The 25,455-nt window shown below is 42.5% G+C and overlaps 1 protein-coding gene across 1 annotated transcript in view; it reads right to left on the reverse strand.

The window, feature by feature from the left end:
* Window positions 1-25,455, reverse strand: part of UTP20 (UTP20 small subunit processome component) — a gene marked incomplete in the record, with an annotated part of 2,478,305 nt that overhangs the window by 210,147 nt on the left and 2,242,703 nt on the right. The window contains 2 exon segments of the mRNA XM_044087776.1: window positions 3,485-3,616; window positions 19,053-19,235. Of these exon segments, the coding sequence (XP_043943711.1) occupies window positions 3,485-3,616; window positions 19,053-19,235 (315 nt within the window).

Raw genomic sequence — 25,455 nt, forward strand, 5'->3', positions numbered from 1 at the left:
ACACTTTAGTTTGCCGCAAGTGAAAAGGTACCAGAAGCAAATCTAACAACTAGCTATAAGTAATTGCAAGTTAATTCTAAAGCAGACAAGCCAACAATGAGAAACTATATAGGTGGATTTTAGTAGATCTTTCAATATTATGGGTGTGGGGAGCTTTATTCTTTTTTTAAGCATCTGAAGTATTACTCCAACTCTGCATGCCTGCTACACCACAAGGGGTGGGTTGAAACGGGCAAAATAGAGAGACAGTTAACTGCTTGTACAAGAGGTACCCTTTCATACCTCTGTCTCTTTGAAGGCAAAGCTCCTCCAGAGGTCTCTGGTTTCTAACACATTCGGTACATGGAGTTCACACTCCTGGCATGCACCAACCGTCCATCCTCAATGAAAGATGATGAAGCTCTGCCTCATTTTCCACTTCTTATCTCCAGCCCGCTCCTCCCGCCTGAGGTTGCTACAAGAATTCAGGTCATCTGGATCATAGTCAGGACTTCATACATCTACACCCACTGAGTTAGACTTTGTTTTTTTTTTCTACAGGTTTCTCAAAAATCTATAGCTGGGCTTCTCAACAGTCATGGTTTGTTTGCTTTTTTTCACGTGTTGTTTTGTCTAGGGTTTCTGTGATGTCTTACTCAAGTTTAAATTTTTTTTTGTTTTGTGTTTTCCATTTCAATTCTTTTGTTTTTTTCTAATTTTGCATTTTCTTTTATTGCTTTGTGCAATTTTTTGACAGGATTTTTTTTCACAGTTCTTACTCATTTACCCTCTGAGTTTCTTGTTTTAGTTTGTTATTTAGAGCTGTTGGGCATGATTCCTTGACTAAAGAGTGAAGCTTTTATTATCCATGCTGATAAAAATCAACCACAAAAGGTCTTAATACCCACCATCAAATTAATTTTGCACATAACAAAAGTATTAACCAATACTGCAGATGTAAATGTCATGATGCATTTGCTACCCCAATCATTCACAGTACATTTGGGACAGTTTTTTTAAAAAAAAAAAAAAGCTTCATAAACTTTTTTATATGAAACCAAATGGACAGGTCCCATGCATGCTCAGTGGTATATCTATTGAGGTCTATGAGTGCATTTTTATATGTTATGCCTACCTTGATGCCACAGGTCAAAGTGTAAGCTGGTGCCAGGATGCAAATAATTAAAATTTACAAAAGATATACACCAAACATGTGGGATTCAAATAAAAATCAGGAACAGCACAAAAATGCAGCACAGTACTACAGCTGCCATATACCATCCTGCAAATGGTAAGCATGTTATGATGCAACTTAAGGAAGGAGGAGGAGGGCAGGGATGACCTACGAGGTAATCTGCTTCAACAGCTTCTTCAATCCATCCTTGATGTTTCTTCTTTGAACAAAAGCCTTTAGCAGAAAAAGCAAACCATCATTTCTATGTTGTAGCAGTGCCCCTCTACCTCTTCTGACTTCAGATTTACTAAGGTGCCTGCAATCCAAGCACTGAATACATAGCAAAACAATCAATGTTAAAGTATAAGGGATACACTAATGTCTCTGACACAGTAACATCTAAAAATAAATTACAAGTTTGACAAAATACAACAAAAGAGTAGAAGACCTGCAATCTAGAGAAGTGTGATGAATGAATTTCATCTATCAGGAAAAAGGCAATTTTGAAGTACTGGAAGGAGGCCTATTTTTCCTGTTAAACAAGCTAGTGTACTGTTATGATGACAGTGAGGGGACAATGGGAACAACTGTGAAGACTGGTACAGCTGGGTGAAGGCTGCCAGCCTAGCCAGATAGAATTATGCAGATAATTCTATCATTTGTAAATATGAATGCTGAACTACAAGCTTGTTTTTTTAAATGAAAGAATGTGCTGTGAAATGTTGAACAATGTGGCAACATTGCCCTCTGCTGTAAAGAAAGCTAAGTCAAGCATTTCTTGTTGGTCCTTTGAAATTAAAATTATTTCATGGATGCCTTTGATGTTTACAAGTCGGCTCCAGTCCGGCTAGATGAAGTCTTCCTGCCTATTGTTTTAAGGCTAAAGTTAGTGACCAGAATTTACATGTGGAATGTCCTTTATTGCTCTAAGTGTAAAAGAATGTAAATGCAGTTTCTGTCAGCCTGGGAACACTAGGAAAGTGTGAACTGATGTAATGTTTTATCAGAACTGCAGTTACAATTTAAACAGTGAGAACCAGAGATTATTAAGCATTTTTGTCTTGAACATGAAACTCAGCACTGCCTTATGCTCACTTTATGTAAGTAGTATGTTAGACCTGTGTTTTCTCCTAGAAGTAGCTAGGAATTAGAAAAGATTAGACTAAGTGTTTTTCTGTGATATCAGAACTGTACTACTGATTTATTTTAAGTATTTCTGTGTGATGTCTGTACTCTTGACTAGCACTGTCTGTGTAGTAGAAAGTATTATCTTGTGGTTTTAATTATTTATTATTAAATATTTTGAAACCTTTTAACTGTGGCTGGTTTGTGTAGAGATAAGTTAAGCTCTAAGAGTACATTGCATGTTTATAAGGATCCTGTATCAGGTCACTCTAATAAGCTTTGACTGTTTAGTCACACTTACCAACTGGATAATAATATTGCACAGTAATAATTGGACACCCTTTTAAGGGCCTTTGAGTAACTGATAATTAGTAGCTGGGTGGTGGCAGGGTACTACCGTATTGTCTAGGTAAAAGGGGCACAGCTGGAGAACCTGTACCAGCCTTCAAGAGAATTGTCTAAACTCTTATCTCAAAGTGTGTGTGTGTGTAAGCTACTAAGGCAGAGACACAAAGCATTGGTTGGACAGAGAGAGTGCTGGAGATTTTAGCTTGCCCAGCTAGGCCGAGATCTGGATCCTATAGCTGTGCCAGTGGGGAGTCTTATTGGGGACCTGAGGAGCAAGAGAGTGTCCAGCCCTGGACTGACTGTGATCTTTGTGTGCTCTTAATGGAAATTGCAATTTACTGTGTATATTTGTTATAGGTTCATAGGTAGGTACTAGGCTATCTGCCCGAGGGCATTTATAAACCTAGCCAGAGTGTGTCGGCTTTCGCTGCCCCATTGATTAATTATCCTTTCCTCATATATGAGACGCCCTCTCTGGTGTTAGTGGTGAGGATTGAGGCTCCTTGATTGCTGGGCCAGGGTATGGGCATCACAACAACTACTGAAAATGTTACTTATTAATAAATCAATATATTTTCTAGAACTGCTAAAGTAGATGGGCTGTCCTGAAATATCTACCTGTCAGGACTACCCTAAAAAATCTGTTTTACTATATATTTCATGCAGCACCACCTTTTAACACAATAAACATCTGTATTTATTAAAAAATATACAAAAGGAGAACTTAAACTAACAGCAAGCACTGGATGGTCTCATCCAGGAAATGAGAAAAATAATATGAAAATGTAACAAGGAAAATTTAGGCACATATTTCAAGGGCTAAGCATCTGATGATTTTAATAACTAAAAGTTACTCACATCTTCAAATTTCAGTGGACTAATTTCACTTTCAACTAAAGGCAAAATGTTGTCAAGACGCCTCTCAAAGGTCACTTCTTCAGCTTCAACGAATAATCCACATACCACAGCTCCAAGCCTTTGATGGGACATCTGTAAAAAGTGTTCAAGATCTTTAATCACACAATACAAAGTGGCTCAAAATACAGAAGGTTGTTTTACATGCATTCCAAAAACTCAAGACAGATCTAAAACAGCAATGACAGATCACGATTCCACACAGGGATAAGTATTTCTGACAGGCAAACAGGTGTGCATAAAGTACTGCACAGTCCAAATTGTATTAATTCTCAAAACAGGTATGCGTAAAGTACTACAAAGCCAAAAATGTATTAATTCTCAAAAAAGTTTATATAAGTGAATGCGTGCCTTAAATCCCAAGACTATTCAAAACAGAGCTTTTCCTTCTTTCTCATAACAAATGAAAATCTGTAAAAGTCTAATAAAATATTAGATATGTTAGTGTTAAAGGCAGTACAACTGTGTGGGTAACTTACCATAATGGTAGATGTTCAAACAGATCACTACTGCAGTACTCTTTAACATCTGTGACTTTCCCAGCCAAAGTCTCATCTTGCCGACCAACTTTCTAAAGTTCAAGATCCTTCCTCCACAAGGCTGTACATTTGCCCCAGGAATATACCAGTGTGCTGGTATAAGAGGTATGTATATCTGTAACTTCTCCAGAGTTTTCTTGCTCCAACAGTGAACCTGTTTGAGAAGGAACCTAGAATAACTTCCTAAGGAAATGTCAGAACTGAGAGATAAATATATTAAACACAGGGTGAGCTTTGTGAATAGAGGGAGTTTTAGCTAAAGGGAAGGAACAGTTAGTGAATACCCTACCCTAGCCACAAGATAAAACTTCAACTATAACCATTGAGGGGATGGAGGGAGGGTACAGGTACTGCAAGAGTGATCTAATTGAAAGTTTATCATTACGGCGAGTTACTGAAGCAAGTATTCTTCATTAGAACACTATTGTAATATTCTAAACATCTGACTACCTCTGCAGCAGCTTAATCAGACTCGGTGGAGGAAGCAGGTACTCCCTCCAAATTGAGGATGCCATGACGGACAACCTTAACAAATCCGATTCTTGTTCGGTAGAGAATATCCAGTTTGTAATGTGCAGTGAAGGTGTGGACACAGGAGCAAGTGGTTGCTTCAAGAATAGTTTTAGAGTCTATCCCTTGCATGAAAGCTCTTGGAAGTAGCCATAGCTTTAGTAGAGTGGTGTTTAGTAATCTTGGTAGCTATTTGCCATGATTTGTAGAACAGAAGAGGACTGCACTGCAGATCCATTTGGAAATAGTTTGTTTAGACGCTGGGTTAGTCTAATTTCTTTACAGCCAAAGAAATAATCGGTCAGATTTTTTTCATATCTTTTGTCTCTTCTAAGTAAAAACACTATTTACGAATATCTAAAGAATGAAGAAGCAGGCAGTTGGATACTCTGATTAAGAGTGAAATCAGAAACAATTTTAGGCATGAAAGAAGGGGACTGATTCAAAGGCATAAGGATAATACAAAAAAACAAAATTGGAGGAATGCACAAAAGGGCGTGTAACTCATACTCATCTAGCTGAGGTTAAGACTAGCAGAACAAGTCAAAAACTTCAAAGAAGAATTAGCAGCTCAAAAGGAGAAAGAGTTAGCTTTTCTAATACATAGCTCAAGTCCCAAGGAGGGTCCACTCTTTTCCTTGTAAGTTTAATGTGAAGATTGCCCTTAAGAAACAGTCTGACCTAATTAAAGTCAGATAATGGAGGATTCAGAGGCAGATAAGAAGAAACAGCTGAAATGTACTTTGATAGAAGTGCACAATAAGCCAGATCTGAGCAACTTCCAGAGAAACTAAAGGACCAAGGGCAACTCTGCTCTATCGGGGTTCTATCTTCTAATTTGACACCATATATTCAAGACCTTCTGGTGTTAGATTTTCTAGCCTCTCTCAAAATTTGAAGAATGTATTGAGAGAACTGGTGCCTGGAGGGAATACATCCTACCATCTATACTGTAAGCTTCTGGGTTTCTAAATTGGAATGTATTAGTAACCTTTTGCCTTGCACAAGTAAATTTACTGAGAAAGGAAGAGTATGGTAACAATTCCTGGCAGATTCCTTGACAAGAAAGAACCAATGTTGTCTTGGGCAAAAGGAGACCACAGCAGCAGTATCATTGGATTGTCTTCTTATCTTGTGACACATTTTGGGGATCAGAGGAAAAGGTAGAAAAGCAAAGAGACAATTCACCTTCCAGGTTAGTGAAAAGTCATCTGTTGTCAATATTTGTTCGCAAGGAATTCTGGGGCAAAATAGACTCAGTTGCCTGTTTTGTGCGGATGCAACCAAATATGCTTGAGTAACCCAGAGCTAATGAATGAGCTGAAGACCTGTTTAACACCCATTTATGAAGGTCTGTCTTGGACTTGCTTAGAGAAGCTGCCACTGTGTTCAGAAAACATGGAATGTAGACTGCTTGTAGAAAGCGATTACGTTGAATGTACTTCCCAAGCTGTAATGGTTAATCTGCAAAAGGGCTATGTCTTCGTCCCAACTTGTTTGCTTATGTAAAACATAACTGTGGTATTGCCTGTCACTACTTGCATGATATCTGGTGTCAACCCTTGGTGAAGAGCTTTGAGACCACTGATTAAGGCCATCTCCTTGATAATGATGTGACTTTTCTTGTTCAAAGGACTCCAGACACCCTGAACTTTTGATATCTTGGCAGCAAGCTTCCCATGCAGTCAAGATTGAGACATCTGTCAGAATTGTCTGTACTGGCTGGAAATGTACAAAGGGGACTCCCAGGTTTGGATTCTAGCTGTCTGTCCCACCAGTGTAATTCCTGAACAAACAAATACTACAACACTAAAGAAATCACTGAACGTCCAATGAGAAACATTTTTTAATGAACAGGCTTTTGTCCAGATAAATACCAGAATTTTTCAGAATAAATAACAGTCAGTAACACCTTACTTAAACAGACACATCAGAACATGACTGGAAATTGCCCCCCCCCCCCCCCCCAAAAAAAATTTGAAAATACAACTGTGTAAACCATCTCTGATAAAATCTATACAATTTATATCGACACAAGTGAATAAAAAACATTCATTAAAGCTTAGCTGAGTTTATTCTCAATACACTAGTTAGTGATACGACATCATTCAAGCCTGGAAACTCTTGACGCATTCAATCCGAGTTGCCACATGAGTTCACTGTATTTAAATCAAAGTTTTATTGCCCACGCCTACAAACAATCACTTGTTCTAAAAATAAAAACATAAATTTCTCAAAGTTACCACATTTGATAAAATGCAAATACAAATTATTAGTTGTATCGTGTTTAAAAATGTCATAAACATGCTCATCTATTCTCTTATGTAGGAGATGTGAAGCTGAACATGTGATAATGGGCCAAATAAACTACTCCCATAGAATAAGACGTATAATTCCCTTTTGGTGTACTCTTGAAATTACCTACCGTTATCAATGGGCTGTCAGATATGAAATTACACTGCTTACACATTCCACATCTAAAGCTACCCTTTGTTTTGTTGATGTTATTACTGACTACATTGTGTGCTTTTACCTCAAAAATATTTTTTTAACTTTCTGCCCCTTTTATATAGTAACAATGATTCATTACCTAGGACACTGATTGCAGACCAATTTTCAAAGACATTCCAAATTCTTTATGTCCCCAACCCTTGTGCAAGTTTTTTTTTCCAGGCACAATGTATTTGTTTAAATAAGGTGTTAGCAGTGACTGTGTTATTCTGAAGTCTGGTATTAATCTGGATGAAAGCGCTTAATCTGTTCATTAAAATTTTTTTCCCATTGGACATCCAGCGGTTTCTTCAATGTAGTATTATTTCTTGGTTTTGTATTCTTACTACACTAATCCCAGTTCACTGACTTTTTTTTTCTTCGTTAAGCCCTGAACTAAACAAGGAATCACCATCTGTTGCTTGAGGATGATGGTGATACCACTGGATTTTCTTCACACAAACTATGAAAATAGCTGAAGCCATGAATCCTGGGGCTGTTAGAAATTCCTGGTTAAGGCAGACTTCTGTTTTTCCAGATTTTGAATGTAGTCTTTGTACACCACTGCTTTTTAAAGGGGCAGAAAAGCTTCCTGCATTGTAGTATTTATTATACAACCCAGGAAGTTACCTCTGCAGGAAAAGAATAAAGATGATTTCTATAGATGGATGCCAACTTCAAGATTCTGAAGAAGGCTCATGGAAAACTTTAAAATTTTTATCACCTCTGAAATGGAAGTTGCTTGAATTAGGCAATCATCCATGTAAAGATGGAAGTAAATTCACTGGAACCTCCAGAAGGCCATGCATGGAACCAGGCTTTTGTGAATACCCTTGCTGCTCTAGAAAACCCAATAGGCAAAGTAGTAAACTGACAGTGCAATCCTAAGATTGCAAATCTTAAATATGTTCTGTGACTTGTGTGGGTAGGAATGTGTAAGCAAGCATCTTTGAAATCCAGACTGACTAAGAGAGCATCTGAGTGCGGCAAAGGCAATCAAGTTTAGAGAGTGAGCATTTTGAAGTGAGGATACCCACAAAAAACGGCTCAAGTCTGGATAGGTCTAAAATCATCTTCCAATCTACTTTGCTGGTGACTACAAATGATTTTATTCAATACTATTTCCCCATTAAGTGAGGAGGGCACTTCAATCATTCCTGACAGAAGAAAGTTTAAAATAATGGCGGACATAAGATACTCCTGATCTTTGTGAACTTGAGGAATACTTGAGAGGGTTGGTTTGAAATCCCTTGGAAGCTTGGTATCCTTTGTTATGCTGTTGAACACCCAGTAATCTGAAGTGACTGTTTCTTATAATGGGAGACAGAGAATGTTTGACAGCAATTCTGTTGGCCAGTCAGGGGAGGGTGTAATGGAATGGTCAGGGCTGATCTCTGTTACAGCTGCAGCCCTGGAACCCACTATGCTAGTTCTTTGAGTCTTCTTACTATATTTTCTTAAATTGGCATTTAACTGATTAATGTTGGTTACATTTAGATTGCTTTCTAAAGAAAGGACTTTGGTTTTGGATAATTTCTCTTATATCAGGGGACCAGAGGAAGAAAAAAATAGTTTTACCCCTTGCAATACTCTTCCTCTCTTCTACTTAAAACTTCAACAGTTGTCCCCCAAACAGCAAATCTTTATCCAAAGGAGCATTCAACAACTGAACCTTGACATCTTCCGGTAACGGCTGGAGCCTTAACCATATATGTCTATGGATGACAGAGCCAGTGGCAGCTGTCCTGGATGCTGCATCCAAGGCATAGTATCCTCAGTTTACAGAATGATTAGCAACCTGACAGGCAGAATGAACCATTTTTGGAAGTTTTGATCTTAAGTCTAGGTTAGGAATTTCAGAACTTTGATCTATACTGTCTAATATAGTTAAAGGGAAGTTACTCATGTGTGCCTGCCAATTAATAGTCCTAAATGACAGGGCTGTAGATGCATAAACTTTTTTTTTTGCCTAACCTTTCAAGGACTCTAGTTTCCGTATAATTAGGTAGAGAATTAGGAGAAGGAACTCATTTAGCTCCCTTCTCCAAATCCACAGAAATAATAGCAGGGGGTGCAGTAGAGTTTTTATAAAGATACCTGGTTTATCTCTGTGGGATCAGTGTGTGCGATACCGTTAGCCATTAGTTCTGCACATGCTTAGGTCTTACCCTGTAAGTTACATATGTAGCTGCAAAAGGCCTTATTGTTATCCTTGGCTGTACTTGCTTACGTTTCTCTCAAAGTAGCCCTTGTAGGATTTGACAAGCTATCTTATTTGCCTGTTGAGGCTGAGGGGGGTGTTTTTCCATTGTTGGGGCCTTGTCTTTGTTTTCTTGGACAGCAACTTTTTTGTGTTTATTGTAAAGTTTGTTGATGCGGGATGCCCACCATGGCAGCTTGTTTTTACTTGGAGCTCTGGCTTTGATTCTTTCTGGTACGGCAGAGTTTATACACTTATGCAAGTGATTATACAGGGCAATAGTGTAAGCTTTGGCGTAGTTACCACTACCTGCTTAGTTGGGGCTTGGAATACATTTATACCTTCACCTACAAGGGTATAGTTTGCCTTGGTGAAGTTTTTTAGTCTGATTTTGCCATTTGTGAGTTCTGGTGTTAGTGCCATCCCGAAGGTGACTGACTTGTGGTCTAATGAGGGTCTGACAGTTGCAGCAGTGTATCTGTTTGACGTGCTGGTCAGGACCAGATCTAGAATATTTGTTCCCCTTGTCCGGGTATGGACAACTTGTTCCAACTAGTTTGAATTAACAAAGTAGAGGAACATTCGCACTAGTAAGTCAGGTCTAGCGTAGGTTTCCCAGTTTATGCTGGAATAATTGAAATCCTCCACAACCAGTGTGTTTGGTAAAATTTGGATGGTCTCCAATTTGGTCAAGTAGGCTTCATGGGCATCGTGACCCATGGACGGGGATCTATAACTGACTAAACTTGAATGGGGGTCTTACCTACTGTAACCTGGACTTGGAGTAACTCCTTGGAGTTGTCTAGTAACTAGCCGGGGGGTGAAGTTATCTCTAATATAGATTGAAACACCACCTCCTTTGGTTTTCACATGTTCATTTTGTGGTCTAAAGGTATGGAAGGCATTGTAGCCTTGCAAGGTTGGGGTACTCTCTGAGGCCTTGAACCACGTTTCTGTGATTGCACAGACATCTAAATTTTCTAGTGATAGAAGTGCTTCCAAGGAGTGCAGTTTTTGGTTTAAGCTCCTAGCATTTAGCAGCATGACCCTTATTTTGTTCTGATTGGTTAATTTCATGTCAGTAATGTTGTTTTCGAGACCTTGCCTAAAAAGACACTATGGGAGAGGCAAAAGCCCTTGCCAGCAGCCGAAAGCCAAAAGGTACCAGGTGCACACCATCTCTGGCAAAGCAGCGAGGTTTGTTGAGCATGGCTTCCCAGGCCAATGGGAAATGGATCCCGTTGGAATGACATCAAAAACTGAGCCAATTATTGAAATCAATCATTTTTTGTTTATACTGTGGCATCATTCTAGGTGATGGCAGTATGATGCTCAAGGTTAGGGACATACCTATCTGGGACACATACTCAGAGAGCTCAACCATGTCTCTCTTCATATAGTCAAGTGAGGTACGTGTCGGGTCATTCACACCAACATGAACTATGACAGAGTCATAACAGTACCTGTTGCCGAGAGACCTGAGTGCATGCGTGAGCTGATGAATCCGGGCACCTGACAGGTAGCTGACACTGACCTTCTCCTTGCCCAACCTGGTGAGTGGGACATCTGTGTGTCTCATTATTAAGTCTCCAATGACAAGAAAATTTGCTTTTGGTCTGTTGCGCCTTACTTGGCTTTGTGGCTGAGACACTGGTGTTGCTGTGTGTCATGGGTGCTGTGGGGACTGTATTAGTTGTAGCAGTCTTGAGTTTTGGTGGTCTTTAGTGTTTTAAGTTTTTCGAGAGAACCTCTGCATATGTGGATTTGTGTGTTTGTTGTGTACTTTGTGTATGAGTAGTGTTGTGTGTATGAATAGCAGTATTGAGCATATGTAGTAATGGGTGAGTTGACAATCTTCTCCATGTTACAGACAGCATGGATTCTAGATTCTTGGTGTAAATACATCTCTCGCACTCTGTACTACTATGTGTTATTAGTAGAGGGTTGTCTGTGTACATGAGGCAATTGCGACACTACCTCAACATACCCAGGTCAACAAGACAAGGGTAGTCCAACTGTCCATAATGCTAGGTTGAAGACTGTTGTCACTAGGTGTGGCTATTCAGATTTGATAACAGAGGAGCTCAGTTGAATTTAACTGTGTGCCAGTGTGCAATACTGCACGACACGCAAACAAGCAGAAACCTGCTCAAATGCAGGGCCTAAACATAAGAAGCTAAAGAAACTTTAACAAGATTCAAAAGGACCAATGAGGATGCTTATTCCAAGCCCTAAAGTGGCCTCCCTTTACCAGACAGGTCCCAATCAGCACAAATTTCTCATAAAAGTGCAGACAGGCCTCTTCCAATCGAAGATGGCCTGAAAAATGTTCTCAGAACAAACAAATCACTATAACACCAACATAAGGTAAACTTCAGTCAAACTAAATAAGGGAAAGTAAGAAAATAAAAAATGGACCACATCAGTGGTATAAAACGTGGCACTTTAATGAGCAACCCAGCACAAAACCCTAACGACTAAGTGCTTTCACCTACTTTTGTTTGGGCTTCTTCAGAGTTCCTACTCACATTTTATAACACAAGACAATGATGTAATTTCCTACCACCTAATTAATAGTAGGGTTGATGATATTGAACACTATTAAAAACAATATACCTAAATCACTATAACAGTTCCAGAAGCAGAAGCCTATATCTGGGTATATGCAACAGTTACTAGCTACTCTACTTTCAGCGGGAAACACAAGAGAATGTTTAAAACAGCACAAAAACAACAGGGAGGCTCTAAAGAACGTTTCAAACAGTTAAAAGATCAGTTATTTAAATACTGCTTGGTAGGAAAACCAGAACAAGCAGAACAGATAGCTTAATAACAGTAAACACTTAAACAGTGAAACTAACAAAAAAAAAAACCTTTGTAAACTGTGAAAACAGCAATAAAATTAGATTTGACAGACACATGAATAATGAAGATTCTGGATTTTTCAACATTTCACCCAATGGATAAACTGTAATAATAATGCTCTCTGTTTTATAAAAACATATGCACTCACAAAATGAGAAGGGAAGGAATAAAGAGAAGAGAGACTGTTGTCATTTCTTTATTCTTCTACGGCTGACTTCACTGATGCATGAAAACTGAGACAAAAAGTAGTGGTCTCAACAGAGACTGCTGTGAAGATTCACTGGAACAACACACTGCATTGAATGATGTACAAATCTGTCTGACAGGAAATGTCTTAAATGATCATAAAGGCTCAACAGTAATAATACTTTTTTTTCTCAGAGAAGGAGAGAGAGAGCAAGAGTGTACCAGAGACACTTCACTTGAGAGAGTGGGTTCAAAAATACTAAAGGAGTGTACTACAATCAACAACTTATGACAACAATAGGGGGAAGGGGATTGGCTGCTATTTGCTGTTAGAGCCCGATTAAAGAGCTACTCACATCACTTTATGGCTACATAAACTGCATTCATGCCATATATCTCTCCTTTGATTACAGTGGCAGTTTAAAGCAACTATTCATGACTTGCACAAACATGCAATTAGCACCTTTTACTGTGGCATCTCCCTTTTCCACCGCCTCTGCATCAAGGGACTCCCATCCTTATTAATACTAGCAAAAAGAAAAACAATGATAGACAGTCCAAATGTAGTGTAAATATAAACATAAGGCCCAATTAAAAGCATGAGAAAATGCAGTAGCAAGTACCATTGAGCAATAACCTATAGTGTGGATTATGAAAAAGTACAGTTGTGTACACTTACCATAAATGCAGATGTTTGAGTGTATTCACTGGTGCAGTCATCACATTTGGGTTATCTGCTTGCAGTAGCCCTCAGTCGGCCTGATTATCAAAGTCTTGGGTCCTGCGTCGGTGGCTGTCTCATCTTCCATAACATCAGGTAGTCAAGGGTATTAAGCATGCAGCCGATGCCATTACATCACTTTTTCTTGCCCCAGATGTCAGGTGCCCCCATAATGGGAAGCAATTATATACAAGGTTACACCTCCAACAAAAAAGCAAATACACCAAAAAGCTTTAAGCATAGTAAACAAGAATAGAGGGGTAGTCAACAGAAGTCAGGGGGATGGAGGGAGGGTAACCAGGACTGCAACAGTGCAACAGTGAATACACTCGAACATCTACATTTATGGTAAGTGTGCACAACTGTACTATGTTCTTCATGTTTCACTGTTGCAGTCATCACACTTCGGTAGATGCCCAAAGCTAAGGATGGGAGGAGGTAATTAGATAGCATTAGGATCAGCTATAAGGCCCTGCAAGATTGCAGTGGCAAAGCCAGCTCTGGATTTAGAAAAAATTGGCAAGTGGTAATGCTTGGTGAAGGTATGTACAGAACTCCAGGTCGCAGCTTCTAAAATGACCCTGGTAGGGACACCTCTGAGAAAGGCTATAGAGGTAGATGCAGCGCTGGTTAAATGTGATCTTATCCCCTGTGGGGTAGGTTTTCCATGGTGCTTATAGCATAAATGAATGCAATGGCCTATCCACTTAGAAATGGTTTGCTTTGAAATGGTTTTCCCCTCTGCCCCTGCAGCAAATGCAACCAGCAGCTGTTCAGCTTTCCTGAGAGTCTTAGTACTGTCCAAGTAAAATCTAAGTTATCTGTGCACGTCCAAGGAGTGCAGTATTCATTCCCCTTTGTTCTGTGGATTAGAAAAGAAGGTTGGCAAATGAATGGACTGATTAACGGCCACACTGGATACCACCTTGGGCATGAAGAAGGGATTGGTCCTGAGGGATACCCTGTCAGCATGAAAGGTGATGAAAGGCTCCACTGCCATGAGGGCCTGTAATTCAGACACTCTTCCTGCTGAAGTGATGGCTAGAAGGAAGGCTGTTTTCCAAGGAAGGAATTTCAACTCTGCAGTTGCTGCTGGCTCAAAGGGTTGTAGAGTGAGCTTTTCCAATACAAAGTTAAGGTCCCAGGCTGGAGTAGGGGCTCTCCTGGGTGGTCCTAAGGTTTTGGCCCCTCTGAGGAATTGCTTCAGCAGTGGATGAGAGAAGAGGGGTGGTTCTGTATTTTAATGAGCTGAAATGGCTGAGGCATGAATTTTGATGGAGGAAAAAGAAAGTTAAGTATTGAAGAATTTGGGGTAAATTAGGCGCAGTTGTGCCCAGCCCGAGTTTGGCTCCAGGAACAGAAGCTTTTCTATTGTTCAGCATAGGATTTTCTATACTAGGCGTCCTTGCCTCCAGAATGACATCCATCACTTGCTTATTGAGGGATGGTAATGGAGAGATCAGGTAATTAGCCAGGCTGCCAGGTTCAGGGTTTGAAGCTGTGGGTGCAGAATCTGGCCCCACTGCTGGGACAGCAGGGCAGGGGTCTGAGGCAGGTGCCATGGTGCCAGCAGTGACACACTGCGCAAGAGGGGGTACCAGTGTTGGCGTGGCCAGTCTGGTGTAATCAGTATCATCCTTGGTTTGTCCCGTTTGATCTTTAGCAGTACCTTGGAGAGGAGAGGCAGAGGGGGAAGGCATAAACTGATCGTTTTTTCCAGGCGAAGGACAGGACATCCACTTTCCAAGCTTGTTTGTGGTGAGTCCTTGTGCAGAATTTGCCCAATTGGTAGTTTTTTGGGGGGGGGGGCAAACAGGTCTATCTCTGGGCACCCCCATTTGTTTCTTAACATGTTGAATATCTTTGGTTCCAGTTTCCACTCATGTGGGTTCATGAGATTTCTGCTTAGGTCGTTTGTCAGTGTATTTAGCTTTCCTGGCAGGAATTGAGCCTGTAGGTGCACTTGGCAGCTCAAGGCTGTGTTCCACAGAGCCATGGCTAGTCTGCAAGTAGGGTATGAGTGGGTTCCCCCCTGCTTATGTACCACATAACAGTGGTGTTGCCTGCCTTTACCAATAATTGTCCTGGAAGAATGTGGTCCTTGAAGGTTGTCAGAGCATTCTGTACAGCTAATATTTCTTTTTGATTGATATGCAGGTGCATTTGATTTGGGTTCCATTTGCCCTGAATGCATTGCCCTGTCAAGTGAGCCCCCAATGCATAGTCTGATGCATCTGTTGTTAGGGTTTGGGTGGCAGGGGGTAGAAAGAATGACAGTCCCTTCTTTTGGTGGCAGGCCTCTGCCCACCAAAAGAACTCTATCTGTAGACAAGGTATGATAGGAATCATTGATTTTAGATTCTGAGAATTTTGACACCATGGGCTTTTTATATACCATTGTAGTTTCCTCATATACAGTCTTGCATATGAATTAGTAAAATGCAAGGGGCCATGAACCCCTGGGCTTGCAGTAGTTTCCTTGCAGATAGCTGGCTCTTTGTGGCCAGTAGTTTGAAGTAGACTGTTCAAATGAACTTGTTTCTCTGGCATGAGGTAGGCCATCTGGGAAGTTGTATTCGAGCTTGCTCCCAGGAATACAATTTGTTGGCAGGGTACAAGATGTGATTTATTTTCGTTTATTGTGTACCCCAGAGACGTTAGCAATTTTCTTTACAAATGCCAGATGATTTAATAGTACGTTCTGGCTTTCTGCCTGAATTAGACAATTGTCCAGGTATGGGTATATTCAAATATTTCTTTGCCTACAAAATGCAATGACTGGAGCTAGGCACTTTGTGAATACCCTAGGCGCAGTAGATAAGCCAAAGGGCAGTGCAGAGAACTGACAGTGCATTGTAGCCTGCTCTGAAGCGTAGGTATCTTTCTGCAAGCTTCCCTTATTGGCAGATAGGCTTCCTTTAAATCCAGTGTTGCCAACCAGGCATCTCTGCCTAGCATGGGAAGCAGCTGATGAAGAGTTAGCATCTTGAATTTTGGGATTACCAAAAATATATTTAGGATAGACAGGTCCTGGATATGATGTCAGGAATTGTCTTTTCTGGGTACCAGGAAAAGTCTTGAGTAGAAACCTTGCTGCCATTCTTCTTCTGGGACAGGTTGAATAGCCTTGATGCTTAAAAGAGAGAGAACTTGCTTTTGAGCCTCTCCCCACTGATTTGGGGGTAGGTCAGGCCAACCGTTTGGGGTTGGTAAGGAGTGGAAGTGGAATCTGTATCATTGGGAAACTATATTTAAAACCCATTTATCCTGGGTAAAGAGTTCCCAATTTTTTGCATGCAGGGCAATCTTTCCCCCTAAAGGAACAGTCAGTTGAGCAGGGCTTGGAAGGTTTAAAGTTAAGTCATTGAGACAGTTTACTGAAGCCTGGGTGCTCTGCTGGTTCTGGGTTTGGACTGAGAAGGCCTGGAAGAGGCAGAAAAGGACCAATTCTTAGAGGGCCAATGCCTACTAAATCTGGGAGGCTGTACCTGCAGGAAATCTTTAACAGTTTGCATAGATTTAGCTTTTTCCTCCATCTTTTTAAGTACTACTTCTGCTTTGCTGCCAAACAGGCGGTGTTGGTTTAAGGGAGCATCCAGTAATTTAGCTTTAATATGATCTGGCAAAGATTGCTCCTTAAGCCAAGCGTGCCTTTTAAGTACAGACCCAGTGACAGCAGCCCTGCAAGATGCCTCTAATGAATCAAAATTGCAAAGTATGTTTTCCAACTTGTTCAGCAGAATGCATTAAATCCTGTAAATCTTTATTTTCAGCACAGTCAGGAATCAACATCATTTTCTGTTTAAGCAATCCAATAATATGCTGCTGACACTTTAACATATGAAACTGACAGTTTAAGACCCTAATGGCCAAGGTTGTAGAAGTGTATACCTTCTTACCCCATCTATCCAGCGCCCTGGAATCTCTATCAGAGGGGGTAGGATTTTTGGCAGTAGTAGCCTTAATGCCCTTGGGTCCCTGTGAAATGGTCTCAGGATCCGCAGTAGGATTTTTAAAGAGGAACTTGTGAGAGTCAGGTACCCTGTAATACCCATCGGGTTTTCTGGGAGCAGGAGGTAAAGAGTCAGGGGCCAGGCTATATTCCGAGAAGGCATCATCTACAATTTCCAGTACAGGCAGGATAGCTAAAGGCCTGTGTTGATGCAGGAGTAAGAATTCCCTAAGCCTCTTTTTGGAGTCAGAGTAATGCTGGCTTTCCCAGCGAAAATGGTCCCTAAGAGTATGCAAGGTTTCACCAAAAGAGAAATCCTCTGGAGGGGAAGCAGAGGGAATGGAGTCCTCTGCATCAGAATCCTCATAGGTAGATAAGGGCAAGTCCTGGTCATCAGAGAAAACAGAAATTTCAGAATCTTGATCAGAAGAATCAGAAGGAAAATCAGTCCTAGGTCTCTTAGAGGGGGAAGGATGGCTTCCCCTGATTAGAGTAGTAAGGTCTTCAGCCATTCTTATCATTTGTTTTTTAGGCATAGGGGCCTGACCATGCGGTCTGGGCATCGTTTTTTTCGGCATGGATCGAGTTTTATGCCTTGAAGAAGAAGATGGTCTTGGTTTAATATGCAAGTCAGTAGGCCTGAATACACCCTCAGAAGCCGGTGCCTGCACAGTGGCTCCGGACCCATCCAAGGTACAGATATCCGCAGGTTCCACAGTCAAAGAAGCATCCTGCAGCATACCGGACTCCGAACGGGTCTTTGTAGAGGCCTGCGAATCTGAAGTAGCGGGTATCAGGAACTGCAAAAGCACCTCACTGAGTACCGATGAACTGGTCACTAGCTTAGGAGGGAGAAGCGTTGCCGGCAACTTTGGACCTAAGTGGTCTGTCTGTCTTTATCTTTGCATTTTTTCGGAATGCCGGTAGTCGGGTGGCTTACCGAAGCTATTTCTGGATAAGTGAACCAAGTACCAAAATATTTAGATGCATAAATGAACCAATGACGAATAGTACGAGGTTTGAATAAGGCACAAAACCGACAGTGAGGTACGTTGTGGTCTGGGCATAAGCAAGGAATGCAGTACGAATTAAAATCTTTATGAGGTATTTGTTTTCCACAAGAAATACAATTGTTAACTTTTCCTGACATCAGTTTAGAGCAAGAAAAAGGAGCCCCAATGGGGTACTTAGCTTAGGTGAAGATTTCGGATCTGAAACTTGAAAACGAAAATTTCAGGAGTCGGCCGACCGGCACTTGTGAACTCCTTCTGCTTCGAGCACCGCGCAGCAAGAAAGACTGATGTAATGGCATCGGCTGAATACTTTATACCCCTGACTACCTGCCGTCATGGAAGATGAGACAGCAACTGACGCAGGACCTAAGACTTTAATAATCAGGCCGACTGAGGGCTACTGCAAACAGATAACCCAAATGTGACGACTGCAACAGTGAAACATGAAGAACATATGAAGAAATGTCAGTGAGGGACATGCCAGCCTTTAACAGTTACCAGATGGCATATCATCACATAGAAGGTATACAAATGCAAGCATATTCTTTCAACAGATTTTTTTTTTTGTTTGTTTCTTCTCCCCCTTGCTTTAAGCGTTTTGGTCTCATATCCCAGTGCCCCTGTCCATCGACAGATCTAACAGCATCTACTTTTTTTCACCCACAGACTAATACTGAATCCGAGCTGGCAAAGGTGTAGAACCTAAGGGTGCTCTGGGGGGGGGTCTTGTTTTCAACTGCTTCTGCAGATTTTGCATTATGACCTATCATTTTGTCTCTACCTTCCCCCTGTGCTCAATTTCGGAAACCATCTGAAGGCCATTCTTCTTCTTCTAATGGACCATATCTCCCCTCAGGGAGGGCTGAGATAAGTAACCCCCCTAACACAGGTACATCCATCCTTCCCTACCACTCTGTCAGTCACTCACGTGAACAACAGATTTTTGGTAAAAGCTGTAATGTAGAAAATTGATTCCATGACGTTTATACAACTATGTTGTTACAAAAGAATGAATATTCAAGTTAAAAAAATTACCTTTTCACTTTTAAACCATGTAGTAACTAAGGAAAACAGTATATCTTTATTTTCAGTGTTGATTTTACTCAGCAATGACTTGACTGCAATGGCTGCCATTTTCTTGCATTTTGGTGAATCATCATTAACCATCCTTAGTGAAAGAGGAACAAAGAAAAGGCCACAGTGCTGATGAAGCAAGTCCTATAAACAGTATAAAAGCAGAATGATGGTCACTCAAGTGATTGGATAAATGTGTAGTAGTGTTATTTCTAAATCTATTCCTGCTAAACAATCTCTAAATATTAACTTAGAAATATATATTTTATATCTAATATCCAGTAATTTAGCAAGCCTTTAAAGTTTAAATGTTATGACATAAAAGCACAATAAAACAACTATGTTATCTAAACGTCTGGCAAGCCATTTAGAATATACTTAAGAATCTCTGAAATTCAATGAAACAAATATAGAAGTTATGTTCTTACCATAACGTTCCATGTTAGTTGTCTTCTTCTCGCCTTCTTCTTGCTGGATGGGTTCGGAGCCGACCTCGGCTCCGACTCGGCCACTCTAAAAGCTCGAGAGTTGGTTCCACCGGCTCGAGGCTCCCCTTATATCCCACAATGCTAGGCAAGAGTTACCTCAGATCTCGTTTGTAAGCTAACCCAGCTTATGTCAATAACAGTATAACTGTAAAACAGAATCCACCTCTAACAGCAGGAAGAAACAGGGTGACCTATATCCTGAAACAAGAAATATGCATAATAGCATATGACTAAGAAAGAGGTGGTAGAAAGAGAGGTCACGATCACAACTCCTCTAGGTCTGTCCAGGCCAGGGGAAGGAGGGTGGACGAAGAAGAAGGAGAAGAAGACAACTAACATGGAACGTTATGGTAAGAACATAACTTCTATATGTTAAGTTGTCTATCTCGCCTTTATTCTTGCTGGATGGGACCGCCCTAGCACCTTGTCCCGGTGGCCTAACGGAACAGACTCCTGAGAACAGTGGAACCAAAATTAGCTCTATGCCTAGAAGCTAAATCCAACTTATAATGGGAAATAAAAGTGTGAGGAGTAGCCCAAGTAGCCGCTGCACAAATGGTGTCAATAGGCAGTCTGTCTTGGAAGGCTAGAGAAGTAGCCAAAGCTCTGGTGGAATGGGCTTTAGGTTTATTAGGCAGTTTTTGGTGTCTAATCTCATAAACAAGGGTAATCAGAGATGTTAGCCATCTGGATAAAGATACCTTTGAAACTGGAAGTCCCTTTCTGCTTTCCGCATAGGAGACAAACAGCTGATCAGATTTTCTGAATTGTTTCGTCCTGTCCAAGTAGTACCTTAATTGACGATGAACATCCAGGCAGTGTAATTTTTGTTCAGACCTATTTGAATACTCTGGGAAAAAGACAGGGAGGTCAATGCTTTGGTTTAGATTTGATGTTGAAACCACCTTAGGTAAAAAGGACGGGTTAGTTCGTAGGAAACTCTGTCCTTATGGAACAAAAGATAAGGAGAACGACAACTGAGTGCTTGAAGTTCTGAAATTCTTCTGGCTGATGTGATAGCCACCAGAAAGAGAGTTTTCCATGATAATAATTTCAAGGAACATGAAGCTGCAGGTTCGAAAGGGGAAAGAATCAATGAAGCAAGAACTAAATTTAGGTCCCAAGGAGAAGGAGGATTTCTTATAGGAGGTCTGAGAAGAAAAACTCCTTTCAAAAAGGCTTTGCAAAGTTTGTGGGACATTAGGGCAGATTCAGAAATGCCCACATGAAAATTAGAAATAGCTGCCAACTGAACCTTAAGAGTAGATGGAGATGAACCTGCATGGAAGAGTTCAGCAAGAAAATCAAGGACTAGTTGGATGGAAGCGGTAAAAGGATCTATGTCCTTTCTTTGTGCCCAATATGAGAAGCGTTTCCACTTACTCAAATAAATCTTTCGAGTGGAAGATTTATGGGAAGCTATCAATATATCTCTAACCGAGTGAGATAAATGAGGAAGCCTGGCTACGGTTGGCACTGGAGGAACCAAGCAGTGAGGTTCAGAGAGTGGAGGGAGCGGTGAAACTGACCCGATTGGTGGATCAAAAGATCTGGAACTAGGTCCAGACTCCACGGTCGCTCAAGAGATAACGATGTAGAAAGGGGAACCACACTTGTCGAGGCCAGTAAGGAGCAATGAGGATCAATGAGGCCTTCTGAGCGATAGCTTTCTGTATTACTTGAGAGATCAGAGGGAAAGGAGGAAATGCATACAGAAGTCCCGGGCCAAACTTGGACTAGAGCGTCCCTGCTGGGTTGGCCTGGTAAAGGGAATAGAGTGAAGTATTCTCTGCACTTGCTGTTTTGGGGAGTAGCAAAAAGATCGCAGCAAGGCTGACCCCACTTGAGAAATATCTCTCTCACTACAGAGTCTTTCAGAGACCACTCGTGAGGCATGAGTACAGCTCTGCTCAACTTGTCCGCAATGTGATTGGACTTCCCGGGGATGTGCGTTGCTATCAGAAAACGCTGAGAAGAAATCGCCCATTGCCACAGTCTGAGTGCTTCTCGACACAGGGGTATGATCTGGTTCCGCCTTGTTTGTTGATGTACCACACTACAGACATGTTGTCTGTCTGGATTGCAATCGTTCCTAAGGGAAGAGAGTCTTGAAGGGCTTGCAACGCTAAAAGCACTGCTCTCATCTCCAGAACATTTATGTGCAAGTGGCATTCGTTTGGTTGCCATGTGCCCTGGACTGTCCTGCCCTGATAATGCCCCCCCCACCCGATCATGGAGGCATCCGTTGTCAGAGTAGCAACCGGAGGAGGTGGAACAAATGGTCTTCCGGACAGGAGCTGGGGAAGACATCCACCACATGAGATGCTTTTGCACGCTTGCGTGATCATAATGGTGTGAGACATTGGAAGTTCCTGGTATGACCATTGAGAAAAAGCATCCACTGAAGGATCCGCATGTGGTATCTGGCCAATGGGAGGAGAGGTATGGCGCTGCCATGATTCCCAACACCTTTAGAACTAACCTGGCTTTGGCTCTGTTGTTGTTGAGAAGAAGTGACACCAATTTGTGAATGTCTGATATCCTTTGGTTCGTTAGCGTTGCAGACATGTTTATAGTATCTAAATTTGCCTATGTAGGTAATAGTACGACAAGGCGACAAAACAGACTTTTCGCAATTTATTGAAATTCCCAGTTTTTGACAAACGCGAAAAGTATAATCTCTGGCCATCAAAAGGAGATGCTTGGTGGGAGCTGTGAGGAGCCAGTCGTCCAAATATGGAAACACCTGGAATCCTTGTCGCCTCAGGTGAGAAGCTACCACTGCCATGCATTTGGTAAACACCCGGGGCAGTGGTGAGACCAAAGGGCAGGGCCCTGAACTGAAAATGACTGGTTCCCAGCCTGAAGCGGAGGAATCTTCTGGAGCGTCTGTTCATTTTATGTGATAGTACGCATCCGAAGGTCTATAGAGCACATCCAGTTTCCTTTGCCCAAAAGGGGAAGAATGGATTGCAGCGTGACCATCCGAAATCTTGTTTTCTTGACTGATTTGTTCAAGACACTGAGATCCAAAATCGGTCTCCAGTCCCTGTTTTCTTTGGAACTAAAAGAACCTTGAGTAGATTCCGGATCCTTGTTGGTCTGCTGGCACTAACTGAATTGCTCTTTTTGCAAGCAGTTTTGAAATTTCCAAAGCTGCTATATCCCTTTGAGCGGTGGAACATCTGGAAGGGATTTTTGACTGATTTGGAAAACGGAGAAAGGGGATAGAATAGCCTTCGAAATGATGGACTGTACCCATTTGTCTTGAGTCAGGGATAGCCAGGCTTCTGGGTACAGTGACAATCTTCCCCGACTGCCTCCGAAGATGGGCAGTCGGGCAAACCTCAGGGATGCTGAAAGGGCTTGTCAGGAAGGCTTCCCGATTGCCCTGGTTCTCTTGGACCCCCTGCCTCTAGGGCGACGTCTACCATTGTTATTCCGCCTCTGCCTCTGGCGGGAAACGACTCTGTCGTCAGGCGAAGTCCCTTGAGATTGTTTACGGAACCACATCTTTCCACCTTTCTGGCCTTTGGGGTAAGGCCTAGAAGGAGTAGAAAAACGGACTCCGACGGCAGAAAGGGTCTTGCCATCAGTCTCGCACCTAGTCAGGGTTTCTTTCACTTGAGGACCAAAAGAGATGATCCATCAAAAGGGGAGTTCGTGAAAGACGCCTTGAAAGGTTCCGAAGTTGCATAGCCGCATCCAGGCGTGCCTACGCAAGGCTACCCCTGTCCCTGCGGCTCTGCTCGCTCCATCGGCCGCATAAGAGAGGAGGCGATGGAGGAGTTGGAAATGGAATTAGGATAGCCAGCTGCGTGTTCATTTTCTCTTGAAACCCGCAGCAGTAGGGTCCTTCAACATTTCACTCGCTTCCTTGACCAAGTCCCTTTGAAGGCGAGTGAAATGGCACAGGTAATTCAGCGAACGCATGGTAAATGTCGCTGAGGAGAACATCCGCTTCCCGTACCTGTCCATGGACCTAGATTCCTTGTTAGGTGGATGGACAGGCACTGAAGGATCAGCCAGTTCCTTCTTTGTGGCGGCAGCTACCACCATAGCATCCACAGAAACTCCTTTCGATAAAAATTGCTTGTCTGATGGAGCTGTGATGAATTTGGAGGGTCTCCTGGGAGTGGGGTCCACTGAATCAGGAGCCGTCCATGCCTTCTTAGCTACCACCTGCATGAGGGGGTCGAAGGGGGGGACACCCAGGAGGTGGAAGGACGAGAGCCAAACGCCTCAAGATACACAGATTCTCCTCCGAAGGGTTGAGGGCTGGCCAATTTCCCCTCTGTTTAAGGATCTCCAGAATGTCTGCAAAAGAGACATCTTCAGAAGGGGAACGGGGGCAACCCTCAGAATCATCCAGATCTGTGTCTGATGTGATAGACTCAGGTGAGTCAATGTGTTTCCTCTTGCACTTCCTCTTCCGCGGGGGCTCTTCTGCCAACTCAGGAGAGGCCTCGGAAGAGGATGAAATCCCCAAAGGGGGCTCCTGAGGAGCTGGCTCTCTGCGGTCCGGGATGAGGGAGTGAGTCGACTTACCCTGAGGCAGCATAGAGGGAGGGGCGGACGGAGCCGACTGTGGAGTAGAGCCAGGCTCTAACACACTCCGCATGACCTCGAAAGCACCCCTGTCAGGCAGAGCCAGAGGTCCCCGCTCCGAGGAGCTAAGGACCCCCCTCGGCACCGACAGTGATGGCTCCGAGGCGATGTCGAGCCGAACTCACCAGCGCCAAGCACCGAGAGGGAGAGGGGGTCGGACAAGGGTCCGATGCCACTCACCCTCGAGCCGACGAGGGAAGTCCGGCGCCGAGATTCCTCCATGGAAGAAAACGGAGCCGACGACGGAGCCGAAGACAATTGTCTCGGCTCCGAAGTGACCACAGTCTCGGTTCCGACACGACCCGGCTCCGAACTCAAAAGAGTCGAAGGAGGAAAAAGTAGATGGACTGGGGCAGGCACCGACTGATGAGTCGGGCTCTGAAGCATCTGGGCTAGTGCCTCGGACTTAAGTAGTCGACTCACCACCCTCTGAAGGTCATGATCGGAAAGCCTCGATGACCTAGAGGAATGAGACCTTTGGCTCCGTTCAGACAGCAGGGGAGATCCTGGAGCCGAATGAACGGAGCCAAGAGAAGGTGACCTAGACCTCTTTTTGGTTGTCGGCTCCGAAGATCTTGTCGGAGCCGACACGGGTACCTCGATAACCTCGGCTCCGCCGAGCGAGGAAGCCACAGAAACTGTGGACTGAGTCTTATCGGCTCCAGCCGGAGCCGATAAAGGCAAAGGTTGAACAACCTGAGGTCTCGGCTCAGAAGCCGGAGCCGAAGACCTCGATGCCTTAGAGGGCTTCCCTGTTGAGACAGACAGGGAATCCTCAGGCTTCAACAAGCCTCTCAAAATTAGCTTGTTTTTTCTTTCCTGCAGGACCCTGGGGCTGAAGCCATGGCAAACAGCACAGGAGTCCTGCAGGTGCAAAGGCCCCAGACAATAGACACAAGAAGTGTGAGCGTCTGTCAGAGACATTTTCTGACAGCACGCACCACACTTCTTGAATCCGGAGACCTTTGCTTCTTTAGACATTGCCTAACTGACAGGTGTACACAAACACACACTCAAACACACCAGTTATACCCTGTCAGAAAATATAACAATTTTAGTAAAGATACTAGTAATAAGTACAATAAAAAGTAGTAAATTATAGAAAAACTACACAAACACTCCCTTAGGGAAGAGAAGGCCTAAGGCCCAAGGGAAGAACCAAAGGTTCTTTTAGACAAGAAACGGGAAAATTAGGGTCGGGGAAAAAGTTCTATGAACTACACTAATCTAAGAAGAATTTAACTTAAAAAGGGGTAAAAAGAGTAACT

This window comes from Protopterus annectens, chromosome 11.part0 (assembly GCF_019279795.1).
Source record: "Protopterus annectens isolate FY-2018-M chromosome 11.part0, PAN1.0, whole genome shotgun sequence".
NCBI lineage: Eukaryota > Metazoa > Chordata > Ceratodontiformes > Protopteridae > Protopterus > Protopterus annectens.